The 18926-nt window shown below is 38.5% G+C and overlaps 1 protein-coding gene across 3 annotated transcripts in view; it reads left to right on the top strand.

Moving 5' to 3' along the window:
• Nucleotides 1-18926, top strand: part of PDE10A (phosphodiesterase 10A) — a 294100-nt gene that overhangs the window by 165412 nt on the left and 109762 nt on the right. For all 3 annotated transcript variants that reach the window (XM_034991990.1, XM_034991988.1, XM_034991989.1), the window contains one exon: nucleotides 16015-16043. In XM_034991990.1, coding sequence (XP_034847881.1) covers nucleotides 16015-16043 — 29 coding nt within the window. The remainder of the gene's footprint in view (nucleotides 1-16014; nucleotides 16044-18926) is intronic.

Below are 18926 nucleotides of genomic sequence, written 5' to 3'. Positions count from 1 at the left end.
GGAAATACCTATAATTTTTATGATGAATAACTGATTTTTGTATTATATTTACTGATTTAAATTTTGTCTTCATTTATATTTTCTAGTTTTTCTACCTTTAACATATATAATAAAAATGAAATAATGAAAGTTTACATTTATGAACGTGACTGAAATCTTTAGAATATTATTATTTGATTTCTTCAGATATTTGCAGTGTACTTATCACAATCTTATACATATAAAAAGAATAGTTATGCCTTGGAAAGGTTGTTTGAACCATTCCAAATAGATGTTGAACTTACTAGACTACAGAAACATAATTTTCCCCATTAACTTTTTCTTTTACGTTGTTATGTTTTCTTTTGTTTTTCTTATTTTTAGAAATAATTTATGCACATAGACCTTTTTACTATGAACATTCAGGTCACTGAATCTCAGCGTTATTATGACAGATCTATTAGGAGATAGAATTTATTTTTACAAGGATCATAGAAGGAAGACTAGTTTAAACAATTTTTGAAAATTTTTACCCAACACATATTAGAAATGATATAAGACAGGATATGTCTGGGGAGGAGAGCATTTGTTACTCTGGAGAGCACATGCAAAAACTGTGAGTATATAATGGGAGGAACAATGGCGTTTGTAGAATTTCTGGTTTCTTACGTCAGACACACGTGTTTAAAGGGTGCCTCCTGGCCTTGTCAACCATTGTTCGTAGATTCCCCAGTGCTGTTGACACCATGATGATGGTCTCTGTTCACAAGACTTCCTGCTGCCACGGCCTAGTCCCCTGTATGTTTTCTCAGTGCCCCTTTGCCCTCCGCACGTGTGCTAGTGATAGCCTAGTTTTCCTACACTCATTCAGTAGTTGTTTCTGAAGCATTTGCCATGACCTGGGAGATGGGGTGATGGCCCAAGGAAGGTCATGCCTCGCTTTATCTTGTAAGAAGCCTAGATTACAGGGGCGCCTGGGTGGCTCAGTCGTTGGGTGTCTGCCTTCGGCTCAGGTCGTGATCCCAGGGTCCTGGGATGGAGTCCCGCATTGGGCACCCTGCTCCACGGGAAGCCTGCTTCTCCCTCTCCCACTCTCCCTGCTTGTGTTCCCTCTCTCGCTGTGTCTCTCTCTGTCAAATAAACAAATAAAATCTTTAAAAAAAAGAAGCCTAGATTACACTAAAGTAAAAGACGGGAGACTAAAACTGTCTACATTGCCACTGCAAGTAAATTTACAAATATGAAGTATTTTTCTTTTGTTGAAAGCATAGTTTGGTCCACTGATCTGTATTTAATTTCTCCTTATTTGCTTAAGGATTTAATGACTGAAGATGACCAGAAGGTTTTAGAGAGACAGTGGTGCTGCTCACCATTCTCATTCATCCATGGAGGATAGCCATGGGATAAAAGAAGAATGATCATCTAACAGGAAATAAAGTCCTTTCATTTCCTTAGACAATCTTGGGGAGATGTTCTCTTATATGTCTCTGATTTATTTGTCTACAAATATCAGGATTTAATATTTTATTCTTCCACAGTATTAAAATAAAACCACCTATCAAAGCCCCTTGTCACTTTTTTCTTCTTCCTATAACATTAGTGAACATTATGTTTTCTTTCTAAGGTTGTGATAAGAAGATTATCATAATATTAGGTGCCATTTTATCCTAAACCTCCAGGTTATTTTTATATTAAGATCTCTGCTCCCATTTCTGCAGCACTGAACCCTCTGAAATGCATGGTTGTGTGGTTTTATATTTCAGAATGTTCATTTGAGTTGTCTGCTAATTTTAAATCATTATTTTATCAGCATTTTTTGCAAATATTTTCTAGTAGATTAGAAGTGTCCATAATGTCACATATGGATAAATTCTTTGGCCTATATCAGAGGGTTGTGTAGATTCTCTGTTCAATACAGTGGCTTCAGGTCTATTATATGTTACTGATTTTAGTTATTCTGTGCTTTTTGTGCTGTGGCATATATGAAATTATTAAATTAAAGCAAGTCAGTTCATTGCTAGAAAATAATATATCTTTTGATATTTCAAGCTAAGAACATAGTAGGCATTGAATAAATATTCATAACTATCATTAATAAATTTATTTTACCTTATTTCTACCCGTGGATAAATATGATCAAATAGTTATTACATATATATGGCCATTCATTCAACAGAGATTGACGAATCATCTATTGTGTGTCACACACAGTTCTAGGCATTGAAGTATAGAATTCCACAAGAGACATCTTTGCCCTCATTGAACAAAGGAGGGGTAGAGGGAAAACAAGCAATAAAATAATAAATGAGCACATTATATATTATGTGTGATGTCCTAAGTAATATGGAGAAAACAAAAAGCCAGTGTAGGGACAGGTAAGTGTGAGGAGGGGTGCTGTACTTTCTGGTGGGGGCTCACAGGCGTAGGGCTTGCCTTATTGACTAAGTAGGTGGGACTGCTCAGACAGATGATAGCTCCGTACAGCAGGGAATCCCAATGAACGTTATTTTAGAACTAAAAGAGAAACACATTTAAGTGTTTATGTAGGAATACATGAAAGAGATAAAATGCTAAAATTTCTACCCAAGGGAAATATTTGGAGAGTTCAAGCTTATGCACCCAGAACTTATGTAAATCTTGTGTACTTGGAATTGGATTTAACACATGATTATCTAGGCCAAGTGCCTCACACCTGAACTCCCTGTGCTTATTTTATTTGAATATATATCATCTTATAAGTCATTCACAGACCTATGATTAGCAGTATTCTCTTTTCTCTTTAACTGTGGCATAAAACAAAAAGGAAAGTTACAGGAAATGGAATCACATAGTAGTGGTTTTTCTTCTGTGTTCGTTAGAATTCTCTTTCTACAGAAGTGCTTCAGGGGTTCCAGGAATGTTTGATTTAAATTTGTTTTAACTATTTAAAACTATATTAAAATAACAGGAATACTTAAGTGTACCAAGTTTTAATCTTGGAGACCGCCTGGAGATTAATTTTGTGCTGTTGGTTTCATTCATTTTTGTGCAGAACTCCGATAAAACTTACAGTAACCTATCTATACATTTGTTTGAACGTCTCATAAATGTGTCATACTAGTAAAGTTTCTGCTCTGTCCTAATTTTTTTCAAAAAGGTTAATTTAGTACCTATTTGATCACAAGAACATACTCAAGAGTTGGTTTATTGTGTGTTTGGGTGTTTCTTGTTATAGGAAATTTGTATTTGCATTTGTTGTATATTTAGTGATTAACTTTGAAAGAAAGTTTTGTAAATATGTCTCTTAAGTTTCCGAGTCATTTTAATCAAGAGGCTTTGAATTTGTAAGGAAGTCTATAAAACAAACAAACCTTCCAAAACAATGTTTTATCTTTTGTGTCTTGTTATCTATGTGAACCATTATGGGTCTCTGAAAGAAAAACCCAGAAATTAATCAGATTCTGAGACTGACGTAAGATTACAGATGTCTTCCATAACATCTGTTTCAAAATTTTATGTTAACCAGAACAGCTTCTTTGTTTTCATTTGTTGACTTTATAATGAGATAGGTAATAATTTTTAACTTTGAGAGTAAATTTTTACTAATAAAACACATCGGGTTTGGTTATAGATAATAGAAATCAATCTAAGCTAGCTTAAACAAAGAGAAATGTATTGGGCCACTTAAAAATTATTGGAAGGGCTGGAGGGGTCAACTGTAGGCAGAATGACCAAGAAAACTTCCTGGCTGCAGAATTTCAGCTCCTCCACTGGAACAGGCAAAGGTACTCCCTCAGCTCCAGGAAGCCCAGGGAGGCAGGAATCTGGTGTCTATGGATCCACATTGTCTCTGTTGATCCTCCCAGAAAAGGGGGGAACCTCATGCCTCTTTCTTCCCACTTAACAGTTCTGGACTCCAGTCTCACATTACTAGTATATCTGATCAGGTGCATCTGATCAGGAGATTTGACGATGTCACTTTTAATTTCCAGGACAGGAAGATCTTACAGGCAGTTGGAATTGATATTAAGCCAGTTACAATATCTGCTACTATATTTCTTTAACCTATTTAATCTACTGGTTTATTCCATATGAGATTTTATTTGAAAATAAAAACTTGCCCTGTTAGAAAAAGTTTGGAAAGCACTGGAAGCTCCATAATTTAGATCATGATAGCACCAAAAACCATAGACCTGGGGCGCCTGGGTGGCTCAGTCGTTTAAGCATCTGATTCGTGATATCCGCTCAGGTCTGATCTCAGGGTCATGAGTTCAGGCCTCGTTTTGGGCTCCTCCACGCTGGGCGTGGAGCCTACTTAGAAGAAACAAACAAACAAAACCCCGCAGATCTTCTGGTAACGAGTGAATGGCTCTGCTGGATTTGAAGCTCCAATAAACTGGGCTTTGTTCTACCTCCGCTCCAGAACCATGGCCGGTTTGTTCAGAGAGCTCAAGTTATTGCCCCAGGATCTTAGTAGAGGTGAAGAGTATGTAATCATTTACTCAGGTAAATAATGCTGTAATTTATTTTTAAATTCTAGATACTTAATACTACGGCTATGTTTGGTTAATTTTTGTAGTGTTAATAGAAGGACATCATAATCTTGGTCTTTAATGCATTTCAGTTTAAGAATATGACTTCTTGTCTCTGTTCAGTGGTTATTTTCTCAAATTTTCCAAAATAACATTCTAAAATACTATTTCTTCTTGGTACAATTCTGGAATTATTCCACTATCAGTTCTTTTACCAATTTCCAGGAAAACACAGTCACAGTGTTTTTTAAGTCAACAAATTTTTCTGAAAATGATGAATGGTTTTTTGTTTTTGTTTTTGTTTTTATTTGACAGAGAGAGACACAGCGAGAGCGGGAACACAAGCAGGGGGAGTGGGAGAGGGAGAAGCAGGGAGCCCGATGCGGGGCTCGATCCCAGGACTCTGGGACCATGACCTGAGCCGAAGGCAGATGCTTAATGACTGAGCCATGCAGACGCCCCTGAAAATGAATGTTTAATTCACTTTTATAATTGATTATAATGAAAAGATGCCAGAGAATACTGAATTTCATGATGAGTCTTTAGCCTTCTTTGTCTAAATACAGCAATAAGATTGACTTGGATATATAAAAGAATCTGTAATTTTATTTATCTGATATCGTCTTGCTCATGGTTTGCATTTCCTACTGATAGTAGAAAACATATAATCTTAGCAATTAAAGGTCTCAATTACTTCTACTTTAAAACCTACTATTTTTTCTTTTACATTAACTTGGTGTTTCTTGAACACTTGGTGTTTTATGTACTTAGTCTTAGATCAATACCTAGGACTAGCTTTTCAGAAGGTGCCAAACTATTTTCTAAAGTGTTTATATAAGAGTTCTAGTCTTGTACAGCTTCTTCCTAATTCCTTTCTTCCATCAGACAATTGGGCACAAAGGAACACTTAGAAAGCATTCTGGTAGTGATGTTGAGTAGCCTTTGGCCTTTTTTTTTTTTTTTAAAGAATTTTTATTTTATTTTATTATGTTATGTTAATCACCATACATTACATCATTAGTTTTTGATGTAGTGTTCCATGATTCATTGTTTGCATATAACACCCAGTGCTCCATTCAATACGTGCTCTCTTTAATACCCATCACCAGGCTAATTTAACAATGTCCGCTGGAATCTGTTGAACCCACTTCTCAGGCTTCTAAGGCTAACGTGACTCAGAGCCTTTTAATTCACGATGGGTGGGGTCAGGGGCTCTCATCTGTCTGCGGGGTCTCCATGTAGACTCTTGCTGGTGGTGCCACCCCTTATGTCTTGCCTGAAACTCTCTTTGAATCCCTGACAGCCTATTGCTGGAGCAGCTTCACCCTTCCCTGTGAAATTCCTTTGGTTTGCTTGCCTTCTGCCCCGTATGGTCTTCCATGTGGACATCAAAGCTCTACAGAATGATTTGAGGCAGCTTTGAGGGAAAAGAATGAAATTGGTCAGGTTGTAAGGTTCTTGGTAAATATGGAGGAATGACTTCAAAGTTGGTGATAGTGGGAAGAATGGAGGGGGATGCAGGACATGTTAACCCTTACTTCTCGCCAGTGCCTCTAGCTGGCACTGGAGTGTGGGACCAAGAGGACATTCTAGTCAAGATGGTAACTTGAATGGAAACACAAACCAAGAATGGAATGAAGAAATGCTGGTGCTTGCTTCACACTGAGCTAAAGCCTAAGTGCAAGACAAAGCTTTTTGTTTAATCAGCGTATTAGGCATAATTCATGTATAATAGATCTGACCAATTTAAGGATATAGTTCAGTGAGTTTTCACGAATGCATACGGTCATGTAACCACTACCACTTCACCATTTCTCCCTTCTAGAATGTTCCCATATGCCTCTTTGCCACTCATCTCCCCTCTATTACCTGCCTCTAGTCCCTGGCAACCTCCGATCTGCCTTTTGTCCTGCTTATACAATTTCATGTAAATGGAATCATACAGTGTGTTTGGTTTCTCTTACTTAGCAGAACACTATGTTGTGCTTTGTTCATTTCTGTTTCTCGGGAATGTGTTGTTATTTGGATATAGCACACTTTCAGCAATTCATACAGGTCCAGTTGCTTCACCTTTTTTTCCTTCTCCCTTTACATTCTAATGGGTGTGGGTGGTATCTCACTGTGGTTACAGTTTACATTTCCCAGATATCTGAGGACGTCAACCATTTTTTAATGAATTTGTTTGCCATTTCTAGATTTTCTTTCGTGAGGCTCCTATTCAAATATTTTGCCCATTTTAAAATTGGAGATATTTGTTATTTTAATATTTGAGTTGTAAGATTATATATTTTGGATACAAGTTTTCAATTAGATATGTAATACTCTATAGTTCTCAGTTTATGATGTCTCTTTTTGTTTTCTTAACAGTGTCTTTTGAAGAGCCAATATACTTAATTTTCATAGAGTCTATTTTATTATTTTTTCCTTCATAGTTTTTTACTTTAATCCAAGAAATATGCTTAACTCAAGATTTTTCTCTTATGTTTTAGTTTTCACTCTTAAGTATATGATTCAGTAAACTTTTATATGTAGTGTAATGTAAGGGTTGAGTTTTGGTTTTGTTTTTTTCTGTATGAATATCCATTTCCTCCAACACCATTTGTTAGAAAGATAATCCCTACTCCAGTGAATAACTTTGGTACCGTTGTTGAAAAATCACATATATGCATATGTTTATTTCTGGATTCTCTATTTGGGCTCACTGAACTGCATGTCTGTCCTTATATTGGTACCATCAAGGTATTATATTTTTGTTTCAGCTCTATTGAGGTATAATTGACAAATAAAATCATGTGTAAAGTATAGAACATTAATATAACTCACCATCAGGGAAGTGTGAATAGAAACTACAGTGTGATAGGATCTCACAGCTATCAGGATGCCTGTCATCAGATAGACAAGGGACTAGTGCTGCTGAGGACGTGAAGAAAAGTTCTACCAGCTTTGATTGATGTCGCTGTAGAGACTCTTGGTGTAACTTAGTGTAACTTCTACAACTTCTGTAGTTTTCAGAATTTACTTGGCTTTTCTGGGTCATTTGCTTTATCATAAAACAGTATACTTCTCTATGTGGTACTTGAATTTTTCTGATTATGAATCTTACAATCTTATTAAATTCACTTTGTCATTCTAGTGGGGTTTTCTGGTAAATTCCTTAGAACTTCCTACCTGAGTAATCATGTCATCTGTGAATAGTGTTATTTTTTTTCTTTCCAACCCAGTTTATACCACATACATAATATTTATATTATATGTAATATAATTTTATTTAACTTGTAAGTTTATAGGTATGTATAGATAGATAGATACACACACACATACCCCCCCCACACACACATTTTTTTGTCTTGTTTTGCTGGCTAGAACCTCTAGTATAATGTTGCATAGGAATGGTGAGAGTAAATATTCTTATCTTGTCCCACATCTTAGGGGGAAGCATTTAATCTTTCACCCTCAGGTATGGTAGCACCTGTAGGTTTCTCATAGATGCCCTTTATCGGGGTAATGAAACCCCTTAAATTCCTAATTTGATGTGAGCTTTTATCCTGAATGAGCATCAAATGTTTTATCTCTGGGATTACAGTGTTGAACTGCCTGGTGACCAATGTCTAATAGCTTTTGTTTCATGTATTTTGTCTGGTTTTTTACTTGTTTATGACTGGAAGACAGTTTCTGTAGCAGTTAATCCTTCATGAGCAAAAGTGGCATATTATTTTCATACTGTAGGGAATGTTACCCATATCAAACTTCAGACAAAGGGAAAGTTAAGCATTCAATGAATCATTGTTGTAAGCTGTTACTTTTAAGCTAAAAAGTCCTTTAATACAGAATTATCTAGAAGTTGTAATTTCTTAGCCAATACCAGAAATGTTGAAGGAGCAGAATTGTGGTAACAAGAAAGAGCTAATTTGCTGAAAATTGTGGACAATTAAATTCTTTTTTCAGTTCTTGTATTTTGTGTTAGTGCCTCAGGAACACTAAGCATCTGCCTGGTTTGTTTTATTCCTTTGGATGGTATCAATACTAAATAAAACATATGTCCAATATAAGTGAACATATTCCTAGAGAATAAGCAATTCTCTGATGTAAGTACACCGCACAAAGGGCCATCCTCACTCACATGTGGCCTGCTCCTCTCTCCGCTGAGACTGCTTTGCTCCCATTGGCCTGAGCAGACTCTGTCCCAGAGCGGGTTTCCTGTGCTGCCCAGTCAGCTGGTCTGAAGCAGAAAGAGAACCACTCGCAATCTTTACCTTTCTTCAGACATTGAGAATTTTTTTTTTTTTTAAATAAAGTGAGACTCTTTAAAAGTCTTGCTGTTTTCCTTGTACATGCAAACTAAAAAGAAAGGCAGAATTCTAAACTCCCTCCATCTACTGCATGCTTGACATTCTGCAGGGTGGGTGGAGGGAACATGAAGCAACTTGGTAGAAATATAATAAAGTCCTTACATTATTTTCTCCTTTGAACAGCTATTGAGAAGTCCAAAGATGTGAAAATGAAGTTAGTAGCAAGTAAGCTACAGCAGACCCAAGAGTAACTTAACCACAGTTTTAAAAGTGAAGTTTTGCAGACAACTAAAAACTTTGGCAACACATTTCCAACTTATTTATTAATATTGTTACTGAAATTCAAAATATGATTGAGTCAGTAAAATTTAAACCTTTTTCTGAGTTCTTAAGGTTTATAATTTATTTAGTGCCAGGATCTTTACTGTTTCCAGTTTTCAGTTAAGATCTCTACTGACATAGTAGTGTGTGATTAGTCAAATCTCATGGAATCTCATGTACTCCAGAGAATCTTGGGAATTGGGAGATGAACAGTACATTTGGGACAATTTCCATCCTCAGAAAACTCCCAGACTATTCAGACTTTGATACTAAGTCCTTCTTTATCATTTTTATAAATAAGACAGGTAAGCTTTGGATTTCTCATTTTCCCACATCCTCAGTATTGAAGCAACATAATAAAGAGCATTCCTAAAATGCATAAACACTGTAAGAGTTTTAGGAAAGCTCAATATTTTTTTTATTTATAATCCCTAAAATTTCTTAGCAGTTTCCAAATAGCCTCTTGCAACTATGAATTTTGAAAGGCATTATTAAATACAGAATTTTCCATGTTAAGACTGCATAATTTCCCAAATGTTAACAGAGTTTAAAATTAATAACTCCAGTTTCTCCTGTCAGGGTGATAGAATCATTCACATATTTTAACAGCTCATATAGTATCAACTGATAAATCAAAATCAACTTAAAATGTTTCTATGTATAAGCCTGTCTGGCATGGGTTTGCTCAGGTTTTTCTCATGGTGAACTTTAAAGTTTGTTACCTTTGCTCACAGGCATGATGCCAATCCAGATAATGATCAGGACACATAGAGTTCAGTCATAGACTCAACACAGTTCTAGGCCCCTTAGAGATAACTAATAATTTCTACAATATGTACAAAAGAAGAAAAAACATGGTGATTGCATCATGATACCTTTTTTCAGCTTTGCTTCTGTGGCCTTGATAAGTGAAATCCAATATATATATACATATATATATGTATATATATGAAATCCAACATATATATATACACATATATGTATAATTTTATCTTAGCTACAAGAGAGAAACTATATCATATTATATATACAGTACTTATCTACCATATATATTCTTAATCCTCATACCTACAAAATATAAGGAAACTACTTTGTAAATTATTACATTTTATATGTATAGGAAAACACCTGTAGTTCTCACTATGCCATTTTAAGCCATCACTTTTCATTATAGAATTGGAAAGGTTCATGGAATAACTCTAGGAATGGTCTTATTCTGTTTATATAGAATTAAGTACAAAAGAATAGACTACAATAACATATGCTAGAAAACAAGATTCTCCAAGTTATTAAAAATCATAATAGTCCTTCAGGGAAAAAAATAACAGCTTTACCTGTTTTATGATGTAGCTTGTGAACTTGTATATGTATCCTCTCCCCCTTTTTTTTCTGACCAGGAATATCACAAGTATATAGTTCTTTATACCTTTCAGTTACCTAGCAATTTATAGTTTATTTCATTTTTCCCCATTAGTTGGCCCAAACCAACTAACCTGGTGCTTAAGTTCTTGATTACATGGCTTCTGTTCTTCCATTAGTGCCTGGTTTTAATGTTAAAAAATTAAGAGAGAGAACAAAACAAAGTGATCGCTATCCTTACGAGTTACACTAAGAAGTTTTAGACCACTGGCAAAAGTGACAGTCTTCTAGTGTTTTACCACTCTGTTGATGTCTGAAGGAAAATACTCTGCATGCAGAAGCATCCTTGTCTGTATCGTAATCATTCAAGAATCTTTTTGGAATGCCTTTTTGTTTAGTAATGGAGAAGAAATATTAGATGTTATCTCTTGTCTTCAAGAACTTCTATTGAGTCAGGAAGTTAAGTCACCCGCATGTATGTAGCTATCAACAGAAGGCAGAATGTAATTCATGCCAGATTGAATGGGGAGAAACAAAACTACAGTTTGCTGACAGCTCACTGTGTGCAAGAACTTTATATACATTATCCCATTTACTCCTAATACCGTCTGACCTGACCTTCTCTTGTAAGTATGATATTTCCAAGTCTGGAAAGGTCAAGGAACCCAGTTACGGCTTGTCAGTGAAGCTGAGATTTGAAAATAGATCTGTTTGGACTCCACACTTACTGTTGTTTTTCTATAGCACTCTGCTTTCCCAACAGGAGAGCAGTATGTGAGACTTCTAAGGAAAGGATGCGCACCAGGTGCCTTTGAGAGGGCCTCATGGGCAAAATGCAAGCTGAGCTAATTCCTGAAAAGGAGGAGGATTCAACTTTGGCAAGAAACAGCAGGGACACTCAAGTCTCAGGGTCTTTGCTCAGGCTAATCCTTCTGCCTGGAATGCGCTTCCCTCAGGGAGCTGCTTTCATAGCTCACCACCTGGACTAGGCCCGTTCTGACCACCCCTTCTCCCACCGCTCTCTGAGATTCCCTGACCTGCGCCACTTTGTATCCCACTTAAGGCACTTACACTGGGAACTTGCTGTACAATTTAGTGTTTTATCATGTTTACGGTTAGAATAAAGTTTTATCATGTTTATGTTTAGAATAAAGCTTCATGAGCACAGGGATTATTGTTTTTTCCTTTTGTTCGAGATATATTGTAGGCACCTAGAATAGTGCCAGGCACTTAGTAGGTACTCAATAATTGTTGTTTGAAGATATAAAGATTTTGAGGTAAGAGTTAGCAAAACATGTTTGAGGCTCTAGAAAGACCAGTCTTATAGAGTGGGAAGGGAGTCCCCCTGTGTTGCATATTCCAGTTGGAAAAATAGAGCACAACCAAACTGTGAGGACTTAAATCCTAAACAAAGGAATTTCTTGGTAGGAATAGAAGAGCTTTCTGGAACTTTTAAGTAACAGTGTGCTAACTTAGTGGTATGAAAGTAATATCCTAGTAACATCTTGTTACCTTTCCTTCATGCTTTTTTGAAGTGTTTTTAGTTTTACCCTGTAAAATTGGCTTAACAAATAGGGGAATTAACTCTCACATATGTAGGAGTCCCTAGGTAAAGCAGGCTTCAAGGTCAGCTGATTTCAGGTTGACTCCCCTCATGATTGCACCCACTAGGGCCAGTCCTTATGCTTGTGGTTCTCTCAAAGCCATGAAACAGAAGTCCTTCCCTTTAGCCTGATTGGGCCAACTGAGGCGTTTATTCAGTGTCTGGCACGTATTACGTGTTTGATAAATATTTGGGGATTGAATCTTAAAAGGGTGCATTTTTGTAAGAAGACAGCTGTCTTTAGACAAGCTCCACAGCTCCTGCAGAATGCAGGAATGGCTGGAGGAGGCTGAATGGAGCCACACCAGCTCCCAGGAGCTGGAAGTACAGTTGACCCTTGAACAACAGGGGGCTTAGGGGTGCTGACCTTCCCCCCCCCACCACAGCTGAAAATCTGTGTGTAACTTTTGACTCCCCAAAACTTAGCTACAAATAGCCTACTGTTGACCAGAAGAAACCTTACTAATAACTTAAACAGATTAACACATTTTGTATGTTAATATATATATGATAGTCTTAAATTAGAGATCAGAAAATATTAAGAAATCATAAGAGAAAATACATTTATAGCACTGCAGTATATTTGTCCAAAAAATCCATGTATACATGGACCTGTTCAGTTCAAACTCATGTTGTTCAACGGCCAATTGTATATATTAATTTTCATGGGAAGTAAATATTTTCCATAATGAGAAGACAGATATGCTCTATTTAGGAATATTAGAATACCTGCAAAGCCCACAAGGCGAAGTGAGTGGACAGTCTTACGGGACAGAGGCACAGTGAAGTCCTCCCAGAAATCACCAATTTCTGTCACTTCTGGTCACTGTGTCTTTTCTTTGGATGCACAGTATCAATACCTTCAAGTTCAAAATCTTGAACTTCTCTTATCCTATGGAACAAGCACTGAAATTAAACTTGTCCACGGAAGATGTAGCAAAAAATGCATGTTAAACTTAAGGAAATGATTGATCAATTTAAAAAGTAGAAATTGTTCAAAACACATTCTCGGAACATAGAGTAATAAAGCCACAAAGCCAAACACAGAGTAAAGAAGAACATGATAAGCAGCCACAGAACTTCAAATCAGACATCATAGTATAAATTCCCTTATGTTGTAATTATATTTGGGTTCATTCCTGAAATCCCATTTCATATTCAAAGAACTATCAAAAGTCATCACAAAAGTAAAAGTACAAATATATGCACAGCTCTAAAGATTTGTAAGTACTTAATTTTGATTTAAAGAATATCCTGACAATATAATTTGATTCTGAAAAAGTTTTTTCCACAAAGACATTTTCAAAATAACAGAGCAGAAAGATCATCCCATCTTCCTCATGCAGTTCATAACTCCTTGCAAATCATCTAGCAATTGCAGGTTAAGAGCCCAAGGCTTGGAATGTCTCCTCCTAAGAACCCATGACTGGAAGATCACCATACCTCCAGCACACACTCAGGACTGAACTGTTGGAACCACATTAATAAAATCTTGCTCAGCATTAAAGCTTGCTTTAAAATGAAAGATGTTGGGGATTATGGCAAAGTAAGAAATTGCCATGGATGCAAGATTTTGAATAATTCATGAGCATCAAATTAGTAACAAAAATGTTCACAAGAGCAGACACTAATTTTTATGCAGCTTTAGGGGTTCAATTAACATTTGTTTATTCAACAAATATGTACTACGGGATCATTATATGCCAGGCATGTATCCCGGTTCTCAAGGAGCTAACATTCTTGTGGGATGAATAAACAAGAAAACAAAAACTAATTTCAAAGAGAGAATGTTTATGACTGTTAAAGAGAAATTTATTTAAAAGAAGAGAAAAAAGAGAGAGCGTCTTCAATCTCAACATCATTTTAATGATTTTTAACAGCTTTAGGAAGAACAGCTCATGGGGAAAAAAATCCCTTGGAGGATTACCTAGTAAGTACACCTTCAGTATGTATAAATACCTACTGGTAGAGTATCTTACGGACACTCAAGTTTGAGAAGCGTCAAGCAAAAACTAAAGGAAAAAGCAAAGGGTACATGTATTTATAGATACCTAGACATTCAAATTCTTCTTCCCTTGAGCCAGCATTCAGATCTGAGGATGGCTGTGGAGAGTGGGAGGTCCCAAAGTGCCACAGTCCCGAGCGCCAATCAGTCCTGAGAGTAAACTTCTTCGTACAACTGCTTTTCATTATGTGCTTCTTAATCCACTGGGACATGTGGCCATGCTCACTGCATTTCTTAGATTAAAGTTAAGAACATGTAAGCCTCTGTAACTTTAGGATCTGTTAATACATTTGTTGTAATGACTAAATTGCATAGTTCTATCTCTGGGGGCAGTCTGGGTGAGGTTAGGGGTTGGGAATTGAGAGTAGATGAAATTCTGCTATGATGTGACTTCAGTGTGGAAGGCAAAGTTAAGTGCTTTTCCTCCAACATGCTCAGGAACATTCTGGGGAATGAGATGCAGTACTCAAGTCACTAGGGAACAATTAGAAGAAAATATATAATATTGTATTAATACAATAATGGCCCCAAAATAGGAACTGTTTATTGAATGTCTATTCTCCAATAGTCCCAAACTTGGTAATTTCTGAAAGGCTCCAGGTAAAGTCATTTATGCAGCTAACATGGAAATCTAGTTTCCTTTACGTTCTGGAGCATCCGAGGGATGGGGTAGATGTGTGCATGTGCGTGTGTGCGTGTGTGGTGAGCGACCAGTTTGGAGGCTGCCGGTTGATTTGGCACTAGACTTGGTGTTATCTGTGGAAATGGTGGCAGGCAACAAATTGGAGAAAGATTAGCAAAAAGAAAACAACAGGCATCAGCAGTTGGTTAATAAGGATATTGGAGGAGGAAGGAGAATCCCAACCCTGGTTGAACTTGTGGGACAGACATGTTTTTGTCAGTGTCGAGATAAGTTAGACTGTGCTTTGGAGGAACACAGAATCCATGAGGTTTGGGGCACGTTAAGCGTGCACTAATGGTGGTAGTCAGACAGGGTTTGATTGATGAGGAAGATACAAGGTAGCGTAGCACTGAGTTAAAGGCTGCCTCCCAGTGAGGGCTCTGGAGAGGCCCAGCCCAGCCGCTGTCTGGAAGGGCCGCATAAATATCCTTCGGGTCAGAACCAGTGACCTAGAATGGAGTCTTGGCCAGTTTGTTTCTTGTACCCTATTGGTCCCGGGGGCATACTCTTGTCCTGTGGCTAGCCCCACGGGGAGACCCCTTCAGAGGGTCACACCTGGGCGTGCCATCCATCGATCTCACTTTATGGGAAACACGGCTGACGAGCTGATACAGGTGGCCCCCCAAATCCCAGGACCCCTGGGACGAAGCTGCCCTGTGGACAGGTGTCTTTTGGGCCTTGGCCCGGGTGCTGTGCAGGGTCGTGTCTTACTCCAGCAAATCAGAGATGCTGTAATTAACCCCAGCAGAACAGATGTTCACAGTCACTGTGATACTCATGTGTTTGTGTCAGAATATTATTTGCAGGGGCGCCTGGGTGACTCAGTCGTTAAGCGTCTGCCTTCGGCTCAGGTCATGATCCCAGGGTCCTGGGATCGAGCCCCGCGTTGGGCTCCCTGCTTGGCGGGGAGCCTGCTTCTCCCTCTCCCACTCCCTCTGCTTATGTTCCCTCTTTCGCTGTGTCTCTGTCAAATAAATAAATAAAATCTTTAAAAAAAATAAAGAATATTATTTGCAGATGCTACCATTTCAGAATGTCTAACGAGACAATCTTGAAAATGGCCTGTGAATTGTTGTGGTATTTCGTTTCCCTCCAAACTTTATTGTACATCTAACTCTATTATGTTTAACCTTTGGTTGATAGATGTTTAAAGCCAAATTCTTAGATTTTGTAAGAAGTTTATTGAGAGTGAATGACATATTCTGTATTTCAGAACCTACTTGGAGTTTCTAATTGTGTTTTTCCCTTCCTTTTCCTTCCACCAGATGAATCGGCTCCTAAGGAAGTCAGCAGGGTAAGTCGTGTGAATATAATTTTGCCACCACAGTATAGGGAGTAAATAACTTGCATACATTTTCTCAGTGCTCTCACATGTGAAAGTATTAGAAAAATAATGGCAAAACCCAAGTGTCTGCTCCAGAGCATCACTCATTAGTATGGAGTGAAGTCAGGAGGGAGAACGGTTGCAAATTGGAGGCCCCCAAAGTGAGTAGCGCTAAAAGCTGTGTTTTGTTTGGCCCGCACGTGCACGTGGGGTTTTCTGAATGAGTTGCCAGCATTAGAAACTGAGAGACTGCAGGTAAAGACCGGACTTCTGGCTGCTTTTACACTGACAGAAACATTCCCAGTGTGGTGGCAGGCTGCTCCAGCCAAGGAGCGAGAGCCTCGCTCACGCTCCCCCAGCGAGCAGCTCTGGCCTGCCTTCGAGTTCACGCACCCTGTTTGCGGGTGAACGAAAGGTGACTGCTTGTGTATTCAAGACCGTGGCATTCCTCAGTACTTTTAGAAATATTAAACGCACTGTTTTCGTGTCCAAGAGAAACTCCTTAGTGTTAACTTTAAGAGACTTCTTAAACTTAAAAGCTTGTGGGGCATGAGTACTGAAAGCTTTTAGCAAACTGTGCTTAGTACTACAAAGTTATAATTCATTGCATAGGAAAAATATTTTAATTATATATTCTGTAAATAGTAAAGATCGTAAATGTGGATTGAATATTGAAAATAATCATTTGAATTGCATCTGATGCAGTCTTAGGTAAGACATCACTAGTATAAAATAGAAACTGAAGTATTGTTCGTAGGATCACATATACAGGTATATTCCTTCACTTTCGATTATCTGAAGAAAGGAATCTCTAAAATGACTGGAGCCATTGCTGGAGACTGGGCAGAACTCTCTCTGTCCATGGCAACCTTTACCGACTCTTAAGGTTTCTGTAAATCTCAGGGTTTTACTGGAGACCTCCACTATTAACAGAGCTCACAACTGGGAAGTTCCCAAGTCTGGGTGCTTTAGGGTATAGTGGGGGCTTGAGGGGTCAGCCTGGAATTTTTGCAGCCTCTGGGAGTAGCAGCAAAGGCTAGAAAGGGATGTTGGAAGATAAAGAGGGGATTCTGACAGGCAAACACAGGCAGAGTCAGAAGACATTGGGGTGTTGCTCTCAGCAGAGCTGCCATCTCGAATCTCTGAAGTCGCACCATGCACTTTGTAAATGAAGGGTGGCGCGGAGAAATCTACAGCTGGATGAACGTGGGCGAGTGAGGCTGGGAACTCTGTACGTTAGTCTTGAACAAGTGAAACTGGAATTACCAGGCATCAAATTGGAGATACTTAGAAAGCAAGTGCTTACACTGTTGAGCCAAGAGGAAAGGCCGTAGCTAGATACGTAGATGGATTTGGGTCTGTAGCATATAGACAATGCCATGGGACGAAACAACATCACTTAGGCCGTTTGTCTATGGGGAGAAAAGGTCTGAGCGCTGAACTTTGGACGCTCCAGTTGTTTCGTGGAAAAGTTCACAAAGGAGATGCAGAAGGAAAAGTCAGGAACGTGAGGAAAACCAAGAAAACTCCTTTGTCAACAGATTTTTTAAAAATAAACTATAGGACTGTGTATTTATTTAAGCTCCATTTTATCTTGTTTGGAACCATCCCAACACTTTGAGGAAAGCCTCATTCTTAACTTCTGTTACCTAACATTCTGTTTCTGTTTTGAAGCTACAAATCTGAGTAATATTTCCAAGTTCTTTCCCTGTGCCCCTTTTCAGTTTATTAAATAAGCAGGGCATTGCTACATATGGAGATTTCACCCATAATAATAATGTGAGATACCATGTCAGATGCCTTAAAAGCAGCATATCCTGGGGCACCTGGGTGGTCAGTTGGTTAAGCCTCCAACTCCTGACCTCAGCTCAGGTCTTGATCTCCACCTCATGAGTTCGAGCCCTGCGTTGAGCTCCACACTGGGCACGGAATCGACTCAAAGCAAAACAAAACAAAACAAAGCAGCATATCTGAGCAGTCTGCTATATTTTTCTGATTACACAGCGTCCTTCAGTCACCACGCAGTAATTGATCCCCACTCCTCTAGGCTCACTGAGGAAGAAGCTGGACAGAACTTCTCCCATCACAGTGTTTCCGTCAGTGTGAGGGGTAGAGGCAGTAGACACAATAAGTAAATAACACGTGCACTGGGTCAGTGGTAATGAGCACCGGAGAGACAGAGCCAGGGTGCGGGGCGGCGGGGTGCGGGGTGTCGGGGCGGCAGGGCAGCGGGGCGGCGGGGTGCGGGGCGGCGGGCTGGGTGCGTGTGCATGTGCAGCCGGGCGCAGCTCACCAGGAAGGTGACTGAGGGAAGACAGAAGGGGCGTGAAGCCGTGAACCTTGCTGAGAGCTGGGGGAAGAGCATTTCAGGCAGGTGGAACAGCAAGGGCAGAAGCCTGAAGACAGGAGGCTTATTGTACAATTATTATTCTTTAATTTTTTTGAAAGCGGTTGCTTTCCTAAAATTCATTTTGCACATATTCTTCCTCTCACATCTCAAAGTAGCTTTATCCTGGGTATACTAGCATGATTCTCACACCTGTGTATTTTGGGTAGTTTTTCTTCTTTTTCTAATGCTGTTATATATGTTGAGAAGTTATTTGTTGACTTCTATTTTTATGTTTGTTTGTCTTCGAATGGTGTTAGGTTTGGTGTTTATGGGTAGAATTTCCTTGTCTCTGCATACTGTAAATGTAAATGTTGTTAGAATTGTCCTGTTGGATGCTGTGTTGGAACGCTAGCTAGTGATGTTCAGCAACACCGATTCAGTAGGAGGTGGCCAAGGGGAACAGTGAGGGAACAGAGTGGTGGACATTCCCACAGGAGAAATTGACCTATGTTACTTGTCTGTAG

The sequence above is a fragment of the Mirounga leonina genome, unplaced genomic scaffold (genome assembly GCF_011800145.1).
Source record: "Mirounga leonina isolate KUSES-001 unplaced genomic scaffold, KU_Mleo_1.0 Mir_54, whole genome shotgun sequence".
In the NCBI taxonomy this organism is placed as follows: domain Eukaryota; kingdom Metazoa; phylum Chordata; class Mammalia; order Carnivora; family Phocidae; genus Mirounga; species Mirounga leonina.
The sequence above is the reverse complement of the archived record's forward strand: the minus strand, read 5'-3'. Positions and strand labels throughout refer to the sequence as shown.